Here is a 14,634-nt window from a genome sequence, read left to right on the forward strand (position 1 = left end):
GTGCCCTTGAGCAAGGCACCTTACCCCTGATTGCTCTGCAGTAATGTGACACTGTAAAAAAAACTACTTGTAAGTCGCTTTGGATAAAAGCGTCTGCCAAATGAATAAATTTAAATGTAAATGTAAGCTAGCCAGCACAATGCTAGATGCTCTGTGATGTTCTGGATGGTTTACAGAGTGTTGTTATATGGTTGACAGAACGTTTCTAGATTGTTTTGGGTAAATGTTTAAAGGTCCACACTTTTCAAAGCGAAAGCCCATCTCCACTGAACAAGCCCAATGCCGTCCACAGCAAAAGATGAACGAACAGTACGGATGCTTGGCTTATTTCTATTATCACGGTTCGGTTTTGTGACACTCACCTGTCGTAAGAATGTCTGTAACCGGTTCGCTCTCCTCCAGACCTTTGACCGCAATAACAGACACCTGATACGTCTCTCCAGGAGTCAGATTTATCAGTGGAACCTGAGACTGTGTCCCAGCCACTGTCTGTACGACTGGAGTACCTGAAGAGCAGAATTCATTCTGAGAGAACTACGCACAGTCAGAGCATCATAGAGTCATACCGGCACGGCCGCTCACCTCCTTGGATCGGGATGTGAGTGATTCTGTAGGAATCCGGTTGGGTGCGTGGTACGGTCCAGTAAACCACGGCTGATGTTTCCTCAACGTCGGAGAAGCGAAGGTCTCGCAGAGATCCGAGCCCTGGCAGAAAGCAGATACGGGTTAGACAGATTCAGAAAATAAGTCACTCGGGGTCCCTGGTTTATAAAGTTAATTCATACAGTCACCGAAGACAGAACGGGAGAAAAGGCCTTTCCCTGGTGCAATGAAAAAAGGCCTAAAGAGAAGATGCATATGTTAAAGTAAACTTTTTCCACTATTCATCTATCATGCCATCAATTCATTCAACAGCATTCTGCAAACGTAACCTGGAGCGAGACGGCGACACAAAGAGTGCATGTTCTTCAAGTCGTAAACTGACACGCAACGTTAGTTTTCAACGCATGCTGATGAATCAATTCATTAATAGCTCCCACCCCAAAAAACAACCTGAACGGAGCAATGCACACTGATGGTTTAGTAGTGAAATGCATGTCATTCTAGAAACATAAACACATAGATTGTTCATCTATGAGCGATGGAAGCATGCAAGGTCACAGTCAACATGAAACTACTGATGCTAAACCCTTTATATTTCACCGGTTCATATTGTTATAAACCAGCTTGAACCAGGGTTATAGTTAAAACTATTCAAACATTTTGTTATTTAAAACAAAATAATACAGGCCTGATTGTTATTTATTAAAATAAAAGTTTTTTAAAATATATTTATTTATATACACCTATAAATATTAACGAAAACTAAAAACTTAAACAAAGGATGGAACCTACAAACATTATCAAAATGTAATAGATAAATATAAAATGACAAAAGCACATATTAAAATTGCTACAAATGTCTGTGAATTAAAATAAACCAAAAATATAGGCCTATATATTATGATTGAAATAAACAAATATGTAAAAATAATTGCCTTAGCAATGAACTGAAATAAATTAATTAGTAAAGGCATCAAAACTAAAACATTTTCATTCAAATCTAAATAATTTTACATAAAAAAATAGATAAAAAGCTCAAATATTATAGAAATGTAACAAATAAATATAAAATGATAAAAGCGCATAATAAAATTGCTACAAATGTCTATGAATTTATTTCAAATAAATGATAGGCCTATATATTATGTTTAAAATAGGCCTTAGCAATGAACTGAAGTAATTGAACCTAATAAATAAATAAATTACAAAAGCACATAATAATATTGCTAATATGAGTACTTATGAAACATAAAATAAAAGCCTTCATTCTCTCTTTATACTTATTGTCGTTACTGTCATATCTCATATGTGTTTCACGTTGACTTTAAGCCTGTAAATTGAAATATATCATGAGACAGATTTCAGACTGCAGTACCTGTTTAGGAGAAAGAATGTTTAGTTGTTAAAACTTTCATCACACTGCAGGCAGCACAGCTCTCCCAATCCAGAAATGATGCAGATCGTGAGCGTTTGTTTGACCGATCCGAACGAAATACCTGTTCTTGCAACAGCAGTAACCGGTTGGGAGCGATGTTCCAATGAGACACCATAAAGCTCAATATCATATTCGGTTCCCCCCAAAAGCTCGGTTAAAACTCTGCTTCTTTCATCACCGGGCACAATGAACTCTCGCGGGTGGGAGAGCTTCCTCGCGTCTCTAACTTTGAGCACAAATCGATCAAAGACGTCATCTTCTGCAGTCCACGCCAGTCGGAAGCTCTCAGGGGTGACGTCTGACACGAACAGGTGCTCGATCTCGGGTTCGGCCTCTGATTGACAAGGGGAAATGAATCTTTTTCCTTTTCTTTAATTGGGAAAAGAGTTTGAAACAGACATCAGCTTGCTTTCATTTCAACTGCCGGTCTCCATCCATTCACCATGCAACACTTTCTGTGTTAGTTGAACCCACGACAGAGAGCAGCGATCGGGCTTTATTAGCAACTGCATTGCAAACACTTCAGATGCAAACACCGCCAGAACGGATGGTTTTGCGTCTCCATGTTTCAATACCCATGAAACATTCAGCTGACCTCAAATGAAGTTGTTTATGGATGCCAAAGATGTTTTCAGTTCAATGTGTGAGCCGGTATTAAAAGCGATAGTTAACTATTCTGTAATCATTTTTCTCACGTCATTTCAAATTGTTAACACAAAAGATATTTTGAGAAATGTCTCATTGATTTTCTATTCACTGCTCAGACAGTGGAAGTCAACGGTGGTTGTTTGGTTATCAACGTTCTTCAAAATGTCTAGAAATGTTAAAAAATACTAGAACACAACCTAGCCCAGCATTAACCAGCTTGAAGCATGATTGTTAACTAAAGCTGAACTAGACATTTGTTAATAGAAACCAAATAAAATACTTCATCTCGATTTTCTATAGAAGTTGAGACTCTGGTGCCCGGCTTAATCCAGAATATGCCTTAGTTGAATGAAGATATTTATGTCACTTTTATAAATATGCCTTAGAAGAATACATTACTGGTGTGCAACTCGAGACGAAACAATGGCACTGATATATTTAAAGATATTTCCGGTCAAGTTCAATATTCAGTTAATACATGACACGCATTCGTTAGTCTTAAGCCTTGTCTGTGAAACCGGACCTAAAATGATCAACAGGAAACTAAATACTAAACTACACAAATAGATGAATGGTAAATGGCAATATACAAAATAAACTAAAATAGACAAAATCTCAAAATGGCTTACAATTAAACCTAAAAATATGAAATAAAAATGAATGAAACTACAATAATGATAACTCTGGTTTCAAATCGGCATTGAAATCATTATCTTTTGATAAATACTCACATTTAGTTATTCTATACCTGATTTTCTTCAGATTTGTTATATATTTGAGAAAACATATGCACACACTGCCCTTTAAAACATTTGGCACCCATAAAATCTTTATCCATAGACACTGGCTTCATGCAGGACTGTTTCACTGAGCCTCATACAAGACTGTGTTTTCTTATGGGCTGGATCATATAAGAAACGGTTTCATTACAAAGCAGAAACACCTGTGGGGATCTTTCAGCTTTGCAATATTTGAAGGTCTCAGAATTGCTCACACCCGATACATCGGTTTGTTTTGGGTAGAAAACACAGTTGAAATATGGCAACAGACACGCGTATGCTCATATTTTAGAGGACATGAGACCAGTGAAGATTTCATTGCTTTAACAAGCAAAGAGCACAAGTCTTTATTGATGGAGACCTGGCGGATATACAAGGAACGGTGTTAAAGAGGTAGTTGTGTTGCGTTACGGTTTCCCAGCCAAAGCTTTCATCAAATGTTACTACTCTTATGGAATATTCAAGACGTCACTTTATGGGCAGTGCAAACTGTTTGCAAAGGGATAATTCACCCCAAAATGATTGTGTCATCATTTACTCACCTTCACGTTTTTCCAAATCTGTATACAGTTCTTTGTTCTGATAACACGGAGAAAGATATTCGGAAGAATGCTTTTAATCCACGGTTGAGAAAAATATGGAAAAGCGTTTAGTTTGAATCAACTTGATGTGTTGATGCCCAAGGTTGGGTCAAATTTGTCCGCTTTCTAGATTTGTCCATATTTTACTCGAGCATTTTGACTTAAAACCACTTAGCATATATACAGTATTTGATCAAGCCTGGGCTGTTAAACCTCTGAAGATAGGACCAGTAGAAATGAAGAACATTGTACCTGTGACAGCCACTGTTGTGATTGGACGAGACCGTAACCCAGTTTCTGACACCCCGGTCACACTGACCTCATAGCCAATGCCAGTTATCAGGCCCAAAATATCCAGCACGCTCTGGTTTCCTGGCACTATGTACTCTTGTGGCTCCAGCAGTTGGCCGGAGTCTGACACTTTTACCTGAAAATGACTGAAGCCCTCATTGGACTGTGCCGACCAGGACACCCGAAAACCATACGGGGTGATCTCAGAAGCCGTGAGGTTTTCCACTTTAGGTAACAGTGCTGTCAGGCGGGACAGGGTTCAATTTGGTCCCAGCGTTGAAGCGTTATAAGAGGGAATACAGAATGAGGATGTATATATGATTCTGCAGTGATTGCAAGGTCAAGTCCTAGTGTATATGCGTATGTTTAGAATAACTTTAGTTTGAAAATTCCGTTCGGCCTATTCAAACCAGCATATAATGAAATTGTGTAAAGCACAAACGAGATACAAGTAAAAGATCGAAACGTACCAAGACACGAAAGAAATCGCAATATCATTCCTGTCGATAATCTAAGTTCTTGTCTACTAAACGTCGCACAAACGACAGAAAATAAAGAGCAAGTCCATAAATTGATTTAACACTTTATACTCAACACGATTTTACAGCAACTCGTAACTATTTTATGAGTAACTAATTCAAGGAAATTCGTACAATCAGTTTCGCACATTTTCTTTTGTATGATTCACATTGTTAAAAACATTCGAAACTGTCACCTCGTAAAATAGTTACGAATTCCTGTTAGATCAGGCTAGTATACTGGCCGCTTCTCACGCAATTTTCCACACTTATTTACATATTTTTACTTATTCCCTACTACAAATAAAACGTAAACCAACTAGTTCTAAACGAATGCTAATTTGTCTTGCGACGAAAAGATGAAAAGTTGCACAGTACCTGTACTAGTATTGAAGGAAACTGATGGAGTTTGGCGACCAAGAGACAGACCGTAAAACACAACGTCATACACCGTCGAGTCCATAAGACCAGAGACGGTTACGTTCCTTTCTGTTCCAGACAGCCTGAGCTCTCTAACGTCATAAATCTGCTCACGGTCAGTGATACGAAAGACAAAGCCATCAAAGTGACCCGTCGCCACCCTCCAGGACAATGTGAAGCTACTCGGGTGCATTTCGGACACCATTACGGGCCCCAATTTAGGCTTAGGTTCTGAATGAAAGAAAGTGAATTGTTACTTAACTAAATAGTTGCTTGATGTTAAGTGAAACTGGAGGCAATTCAATACTGAGGCAATATGTGTACGGATCACATTTAAGCATGCTGATATTTTATAGTAAACATGTATTAAGCAAGTGGAAATGGATAAGCAAGAGCCGCAGTACCTGTGGTTACTACGGCCGTCAGGGCAGCTGTGTTGGAGCCACCTGAGGTGCCATAGAGCTTAATGTGGTATTGCGTGTTTCCCTTCAGGCCCGTCAGAACCGTGGAGCGTGCGCCCGCGGGTAAGGTGCGCCCCGTCGCCTGCGTGGGCAAAGCAGACTCTCTCACCTCGACTATAAAACTATCAAACGCCTTCTCTCCCATCCGCCAGGAGAGAGACACAGCATCTGACGTAACGCTTGAAACAACTAGCCCAGACAAATCGGGCTCGGCCGCTACAAAGGGGAGAAAGCCAGCCATTGACGTTTGGTTTAGACTTTTTAAGAGATCTGTCCTTGCTAACAGCCATCCTTTAGTCTACCGTGTGTCATTTCAAACCTATGTAACTTTAGAAAAGACCTCAGAGCTTTTCAGCTAAGTAAGACAGAAATACAGCTTTATTTACACTGCCAACTTATATTGTCTATGAAGTCCAAAATGTGAGAATAGGGGATCAAAATGTCCAAGAATTCTTTATATCTGACTCTTATCTTATAGAAGAAATTATAAATTAAAGCTAGTACAGATCAAATAAAATATATACAATTATAATTAAATTTAAAATATGTCATTAGAAAGTCGTAAGTCACAGAAATTAAATGAAATATTAAGTGTTTACAATTCTTTTAAATAAAATATATAGAAATAACGAAATATCAGGTACATTTACAAAAATATTTATACACATTATATGGTAGCATGTCAATAACTTTGATTCTCTAAAATAAGTTTTTATTTTTATTTTAGAACCCACTAAAGTCATTAGGATTACTCAAGTAATGGACAGACATGCTTTCATAGCTCTGCCATCTTGACACACTTATAACATGACATCATTTTAATATAAAACATCTGTATGTGTAAGTCATGTACTTCTAGGATGAGTAAGAGAATGTGCACGCCTTGCTTCTGCGTTTCAAGGGAAAATCCCAGTTTCCGGTTGGGGAGATTTAAAGTCGAGATGGATGGGAAACCTTAAATTTAAGTCTCCCCAACCGGAAACTGCCTAGGGTTCTTCCCTTGAAACGTCTGCATATAGCCCATTTTCATATTTGGATGAACTTTAATGAATTTGCTAAAGTTTTCTGAAACCGTAGGATGTCTTTTACGTCCTGTAAAACATTACAGACATATGGGCTGGAATGACATATGGACGAGTAAATGAACGCGATCTATCCTCTTTGTCACGATTTTTCACTCTGACAAATAAAGCAGCAAGAAAACAATGAATTCCAGTTACCTGTGGAGGCGACGAGGCTGACGGAGTTTGTCCTCCGTCCCTTCACAATTCCAGTGAGGTAGGCAATATAATCAGTGGCTGGTCTGAGATCAGTGATTTCATACGAGCGTGTGCCGTGCGTTAGATTATATTCAATGGGCTCCCTCCGCCAGCTGGAGTCTATAATCTCTAGGATAAAACTCTCAATATTTCCCTTCGTGCCGTTCCATGAAACAGTGAAACTCTGGGATGTAATGTTAGACACAAACAGACTGCCAACGGCTGGAGCAACATCTACAGGAGGAAAGACTTCATGAAATAACAGACTGTATGTGCGGGAGGTTTTGTCACTTTTTCTGGAGGAATTGAGGGACCTTTTGCCTGCTTCTGTCTGTAGGGATTATGAGTTAATACTTCATTTAAAACCTGAATTTGTCCGGTTTAAAGTTAAGGATGAACAAAAGCAGAATAAACAATTTAGAAACTTTGAAAATCATTTAACAAATATTTATTTGATCATAAAAGGTGTGAACTTTATGCAGCGCTGCACCTTCAGTACCTTCAGAGCGATTCGAAATGCGCTTTTACACTTATACGTCTCACGCCGACCGGTCTGTGCAACTCCACATAAAGTCAAACACACCTAGTTTGTTGCGTTTGTTCACTGTAGTGTCAAACAGGTAAAAGAAAATAAAGTGTGTTAGTGCACATGAAGGTTTTCATGCCGCTTTTGTGATTCCTCTCGTCCAATGACACGCAGACACCAGTCCAAATAAACCTCACGTTTAGCTTCATACAGGAGCACAGGCAGCGAGACCAAAACACTCTCATGGGAATTAATAACTATTTCACGAGGTGGCTAGTTCAAATGAATTCGTACGATCTTATTCATATACTTAAGTATGATTTTCTTTCGTGACAGTGATGGTAAGAAACCAAACACCTTAGGAACCATTTGCTTTTTCCAGTAAAACCATTACAAAAATCATTTTTGTACCCTGTTGTAAAAAAACAATGGAAACCATTAAGGAAGTTATAATGGTTTTAATGGTTTCAAAGGGAATTGTCTTGGTTTAAATGGAAACTGTAATGCTTCTTCTGGTATGTGATGTATTATATTGATGGGATGTTAAATCTTATTGGAATCATGCCCAGAATACACTACAAAAAGGTAATTTTGTAATGGTTCGTAATGGTATTTTAATGGAAACCATTTTGTTAATAATGGTTTCTATTGTGTTTCTATTGTTTTTTGTCTGCAGGGATAATAACCTGGAATACCCTGCTGAAAAAAAACCTAGAAATCCAACAGAAACCATTATTAACGAAATTCTAACGGTTTCCATTCAAATCCCATATGAACCATTAGCTTTTCCATTAAAACTATTACCAAATTATTTTAGTAGTGTGCTTTGGGCATGAATCCAATAGGATTTAACATCCCACCAAATAATCCATCATATAAAAGTTGAACCATTGCAGTTTCCATTAAAACAAATCCCATTAAAACCATTATAACTTCTTTATTCATTTCTATTGTTATTTTCAGTCTCAATGAATGAATGTTTACGGCATTTGTGAAAACATATGTACTCTGAAAAAGTTAGTAGCTGTGTCAGATGAAACATCAGTTAGATGAGGAGGACGCTGACTACTTCAATTATTTTAAACGCTGAAGGCTGGCAGCTATATTTACATTTATGTATTCGAAAAAATGCTCATTCCAAAGCATTTTACGGTGTATTCAAGGTGAGGATTTTACCATTATGTGTTTTCCTTGGGAATCAAACCAAAGAGATTTTGAGCTACACGATCACTAGGAACGGCTATTCGGTTATGCGAGGCTTTATCATTTGGTAGCACTTTTGTTGATGCTATAGCACTACAGAATGTTATGTTGATCAAGCATTTGTCTACTTTGGTGTTTAAGATTGAAAAGAACACCTTTAAAGTCATCATTGACAACTGACTATTTACTTTCCTAATGCCTGATCTTACTGCACGTGAATAAAGAAAAACGTCTCACAATGGTAGGGGATGAGAGGACAGTAAAGAAAGTGAATTGACATTAACATTTTCATGTTGCAATCACTGCAGCGCATCAAAACTCACCCAGTGAGTTATATTCTCAAACACACAAAGCTTTGGGTTGATGGAAGGGAACGAATGAATGCATGACGTCGAACACAAACAAGACTCACACAGTGGCTGGAACAGAAAAGGCGATGGTCAATTAGCTTTGTTAAAATGTTACAGGCAACTCAAGTGCATTCAGCGTTCTCATGGCCCCATGCACACCTGCTTGACACCACAGATCCCAAACAGATTAAAAGAGTCAGAAAGAAAGCAGAAGAGGTCAAGACACAGTGAATAATAAGATTGCCCATCCCGTAACTGTATGCAAGGGTACCTGTGCTCGCTTCCACGTAGAACGGACCCAGAACTGAGCCCTCGTGCATGCCGTATAACGCAATAACGTAGGACGTGTTGGGGCTGAGCCCAGACATCCACAAACTAAGAGCATCACCAGATACCGAAAGGTTCTGTCTTTCTGGACCACCTGCTGAATTTGCCACTTCAATCACAAAACTCTGAAAGTCAAGGCCCTCATCAATGGTCCAGGACACATTGAAGCTATCCCAAGATACATCGGATACACTCAGACTCCTTATGTCGGCCATCTGGTCCTCTGACAGATAAAGAAATCACACATGTTAATGCCTCTAGAACGAATCAGGTGAATACAATGAAATGAAATGAAAACACCGGAACCTTCGAGGGAGATGAAATGAAATATGATTTAAGACATCAAGAAACATGAGGTTATATAGAAAAACAATGGTCATCACATACGGGACTCATTTTGGAACTCTGTTTTTGAATAATAAGAGATTGGGTTCCCTTAAGATGTTTTAAATGTCATGCAACAATCGCGAGCCCAAGAGAAGACAATCCTGCGGGTGTTGAAAAACTTTCTGGTGGCAGAAAGGGTCTGTTAAAACATATTATCTTATCTAAAACAATTTTTACAGTTTTAATATACATTTTAATTTATATTATATTATTATTTTATAAATACACAAATCATTTTACCCTAACAAGGTCTATTTGTAATGATCATGTATTATTTTATGTCATTTGCTTATAGCAATGCCAATTGTTGAATTATGATTTTTTTATATATACAATATATTATATTATATTATATTTTATTAGTAATTTGCTTACAGGGTGTTTTTTATATATTATTTTATATTATATTATTCATTTGCTCAAAGCAATTCTTTTTATTATTATCATTTTTTAGATGTATATAGTATTTTAAATTAAACATGAGTCATTTGATCATAGCAATGCCAATTTTTGCATTATTATTTTTATTAGATTTGTTATTTTATATTATATAATTATAAGTCATTTGCTTACAGCAAGGTGATTCTTTCCTTATTGAACATTTTATAGTTTTTCTTTATTCAAATATTTTTTTTCTCAAAATGCACAAACGCACTAAACTCTAGCACCTGCAGGATCGCTTCCAAACTCATGGGAAAACATCTGTAATGAACAACATCTGTAATATGTTGTCACGACAGATGACAAACGACTCTAGACGTATAGACTGATGTACCTGTCTTTACTTGAACACTGACCGGTTGTGATTTCTCGCCCTCCACCATCCCATACAAAGTAATGTCATATCTCGCGTCAGGGGTAAGACCATCTATGTGAACCTCTCTGGCCTCTCCGGACACTTCGATATGATTCTCTATAGACTTATTCGACACAGACTTCAGCTCGACGGTGAAGCCATCAAACGCTCCCTCAGGAGCCGTCCAAGATAGCTTCAAAGTATTTCTGCTCACATCGGTTACTTTTAAGTCACGTGGGATAACTTGACGCGGACCCCCGAGTTCAACACTCGAGGTTTGTGTTAAAACACTGGAGGTATTAGCTGCTTGCTGGAGGGTTGGGCCACTTTTGACGGTCAAAGCAACAACATCAGGAGAGGTAGAGTTTGGTTCTGCAGAAAACCACATTCAATGCATTTCAAGTCAAATATTTACCTGCGAAAACAAGAGGTTGCCATACCACACACTAAAGAGTCAAGTCACCTGCTGAAGATGCTTGAAACATAACTTCGGTTTATATGTCACTTTTCTCTTGAGATACGTTCCATGCAAAAGAATGATTGACATTTACATGCATGATCTTAATCGCGTATGTGCCATTAATAGCTTTGACAAGCCATTAACTGCTGAAGTTTCCATGTAGCCCACCTCAGCGGAAGTACATGGGAAACATCAAAATGAAGAGGAACTCATCCAGACGGGATACACATGCATGAAGAAAAACATTCTGAATGCAACCAGTCACGAGCAAGATGATGTACTCATGATGTGAGTATTTATAGATCTCTCACTGCAAGAAGTTCAATGGAGGTGAAAGGCAGCACATACACATCAGAACTGAATGATATTCTGGATATTCACTGAATATTTGATTATTGTAATGGGTTAAGACCATTAAAAGTGTGTCATTAAGCAAGTTTTATGGTTGCTCCTGATCTTGTGACTTGTGAGTATAAGTCAGTAATGTTTTAGTGGTGCTATATACAATTTACTGCTTACTACTTGAATTCAATTTCTTTAGAACGATCATAAATAATGGCCGGTTTGTGATATGATAATGCATAACTTTGTGAACTATGTTAAATATTTTTAAATGGAAGATTATATATTACAATATGCAATATTATAATGCTTGAAGTTTCAAACATTATTTTGAACTGTACTAAAATAAAACAAAATATTATATAATGCAATTTGATAAGACCTTTTTTGTAAGAAAACGCTGTAAAATAAATTATAAACTATATTAAAATAAATTAAATATATATATAATTAACCATCGCAATATTAAATACAATTTTGTAAAGTAAGTTTGTAAATCAACTTTGAACTACATACAAATTTGTATTGTTTATTATACATTATATAACAGATAATTAAATAATGTAATATGCAGTATTGTGTGCTAGGTTTGTAAAAGTATTTGCAGCAATATTCACATTTATTTAAAAACTGATTTAATTATTATTTAACTGAAATGAATTATGATAATGGTTTAAGTATGTGAAATTAATTTGAACTATAGTAACATATATTTACATATACATTTACAGTGGTTAACTATAAGATTAAATATATCATCCAGCTCTGATATGCAGTATTTCCTAATGTATATCATGCAATGCTCAACCATGTGATGTATGGGAGCCATAAAGTCATGCACAATATCGTTCTGAAGACTTGCATGTACATTTATTTGCATTGACACGTTCTCGTCAGGCTGTGAATTTAACCCAAAAGAAAGTTTATACCTGTGACAGCAACAGTGTCTAGTAGTGAAGACCTTTGGTCATTGGATATTCCATAAAGTCTTACTTGATACTCTGTGGACGCCCTGAGGCCATGAATTCTAGTGGCCGTCACCTCCTTCTGGAGATGAACCTCCTCATTCCATTTCCCTGAGAAATCTTTAACTTCTACAGTGTAACTCTCAAAGCCAACGTGCTTATTTGCATCCCACATGAGATCAAATCCATCGGACGTCACGTTAGACACAATTAAAGTGTCAGGCGGATCCTCGTCTCCGCTTCCCGAGAACGGGCTCTCCGAGGTGTCGAGAGACACAAAGCTAATGACGTTGTGGTCCGAGTCGTTGGCCGAACTGAGTTCGGGGTCCGTTTCGGCTATATAATAAGAGAAAGATGCTACAAGAAAAAGACACAAAGACATGAACACACGCAAGAGCAGCTGAGTCTCCGACAGCAGGATGTCAGGTGTACATCTCAGCATCAGGACCGCCTGTGATTAATATGATAAAACTGTCCTGATCTGACGTGTCAAGTATCCAACATCAAATAATATGTCTGATGTCCATTCCTGAAAACGGAAGAATGAAGAAATCACATTCAATTCAAGTGAATAAAGGAGGTTCTCACCTGTGGATGCGGACACTGTTGCCGGGGCACTTCTCCTCCTGCCCCGTTCTGCCACCAGGGTAATAGTATAACGCACGCCGGGGGTCAAACTGTTCAGGGTGTAAGTGTTTGCCGTCGCGGGAAGCACAATCTCCTCATGTTGGCCGTAGGGAGACGCAAACGCTAACCTGTAAGAGGAGATCTTGGCCCTGGGTTTCTTCCAGGTCAGCTCAAGGGTGGTTTCAGTGGTGTCTCGCACCTCCAGATCCCGAGGAGCATCGAGATCTGTGCGAGCGGTTCAGAATCGCAGAACGCAGGCTAAATTAGTGTTGCTCAATAAGTAATACAAAAGATCAGAAGATAAAAATATATTCTACTATGATGAAGAGAAATGACCTCACCGGTCAGTGCATTAGTGGTCGCTGGTTCGCTCTCCATTTCATTCTTCACAGCCGTGACTCCAATGCCGTACTCGATGCCGGGCTTGACACCTGTGCAGACGGATAAAATTTCAGATAAATTCTCAAAATGACACTCAAGCATCACATTTCACCTCATTTATCTGTTTTCTGTATTTACCATTTGTTTTATAATGTGAAGGGTTTTGCTATTGATTAACAGTTTTCAATACATGTAATACGTTTGTATACGTGTTTGTTTCAGTCCGTTTTTACCGGTAATTGTGGTGCGTGTTGTGTCTCCGGCTCCTCTGGGGATCATTTCCTCGCCGTGAGAACCTCCTGCGATGGGGCCGAACTTGATCCGGTAGCCATCGACAGACGATCGGCTGTTCTTCCATTCGACTGTGATGCTGTTGTCCGTCTGAGCTATAGCCTGGAGATCTCTGGGAGCGTCCAGACCTGCGGACACGGACCCATGACAACATCACTGAACCTGATCACAACTGTAACCTATATTTTATCTTATTATTTTACATTTCATGACTTTTAGCAACATCAGTAGAACGTTAGTACCTGTGATGAAGCTCGTAGAGACGGGTTCACTGGTCTCCTCGCCCCTTGTGGAAGTGAGTGAAACGGTGTACTCTGTGTCTGGGTTAAGGTCTTCCAGACTGTATTGTGTGCTTGTGGCAGGCAGGTTAATGTCACGGCGTGCTGACGGGTCTGTGCTCGGCCCGTATGACACCCTGAATCCATCCACCTCTGCTAACGGCCCGGACCAGGAAATCACTGCTGAACGATCCGTTACATCTGTAACATCGATTTGCCCGGGAGAATTGATTCCTACAACAGCAGACACAAAGACAACAGCAGACACAAAGACAGAAGACAGAAAATTGGTTTGAGGCAACACAATTATTAACTAAAAATAAATAAATAAAACGTGACTAATACAACAATATAAAAAATAAATAGGACTACATAATAAAATGACAAAATCTAAAACCAGAACTAAAACTATAAAATATATAAACCTCTATAGATTTCCTTAAAGCAAATAGTTTTCTTGATCTGTATTTTTTGTTCCAGATTAGATAAATGCTAAATTATGTAGAAACTACAAAGGTAGATTGTTATGTGTTTATATCTTAATTTCCTAATGTGTTTTTGATATAAATAGTGATTTTTCTTATTTTAAGCACCTAAAATTCTAAATACAATTTTATCTGAAAACTGTTGTGTCTTTCTCTCCTTATGGCTCCACATTTCTTCTCACATGGCGTGAACTTGACTTTTTTTTTATTAGGTGAAAAAC

The 14,634-nt window shown here is 38.1% G+C and overlaps 1 protein-coding gene across 1 annotated transcript in view; it reads right to left on the reverse strand.

Moving 5' to 3' along the window:
* tnca (tenascin Ca) overlaps nucleotides 1–14,634 on the reverse strand; it is a 37,207-nt gene that overhangs the window by 5,272 nt on the left and 17,301 nt on the right. The window contains exons 7-20 of the mRNA XM_079450964.1: nucleotides 13,893–14,162; nucleotides 13,593–13,778; nucleotides 13,320–13,409; nucleotides 12,940–13,203; nucleotides 12,316–12,708; nucleotides 10,564–10,956; nucleotides 9,346–9,624; nucleotides 6,957–7,229; nucleotides 5,680–5,952; nucleotides 5,234–5,506; nucleotides 4,299–4,577; nucleotides 2,100–2,372; nucleotides 583–705; nucleotides 363–506 (exon numbers count right to left, since the gene is read on the reverse strand). Coding sequence (XP_079307090.1) covers nucleotides 363–506; nucleotides 583–705; nucleotides 2,100–2,372; nucleotides 4,299–4,577; nucleotides 5,234–5,506; nucleotides 5,680–5,952; nucleotides 6,957–7,229; nucleotides 9,346–9,624; nucleotides 10,564–10,956; nucleotides 12,316–12,708; nucleotides 12,940–13,203; nucleotides 13,320–13,409; nucleotides 13,593–13,778; nucleotides 13,893–14,162 — 3,513 coding nt within the window. The remainder of the gene's footprint in view (nucleotides 1–362; nucleotides 507–582; nucleotides 706–2,099; nucleotides 2,373–4,298; nucleotides 4,578–5,233; nucleotides 5,507–5,679; nucleotides 5,953–6,956; nucleotides 7,230–9,345; nucleotides 9,625–10,563; nucleotides 10,957–12,315; nucleotides 12,709–12,939; nucleotides 13,204–13,319; nucleotides 13,410–13,592; nucleotides 13,779–13,892; nucleotides 14,163–14,634) is intronic.

This window comes from Barbatula barbatula (genome assembly GCF_947034865.1).
Source record: "Barbatula barbatula genome assembly, chromosome: 2".
Lineage (NCBI taxonomy): Eukaryota > Metazoa > Chordata > Actinopteri > Cypriniformes > Nemacheilidae > Barbatula > Barbatula barbatula.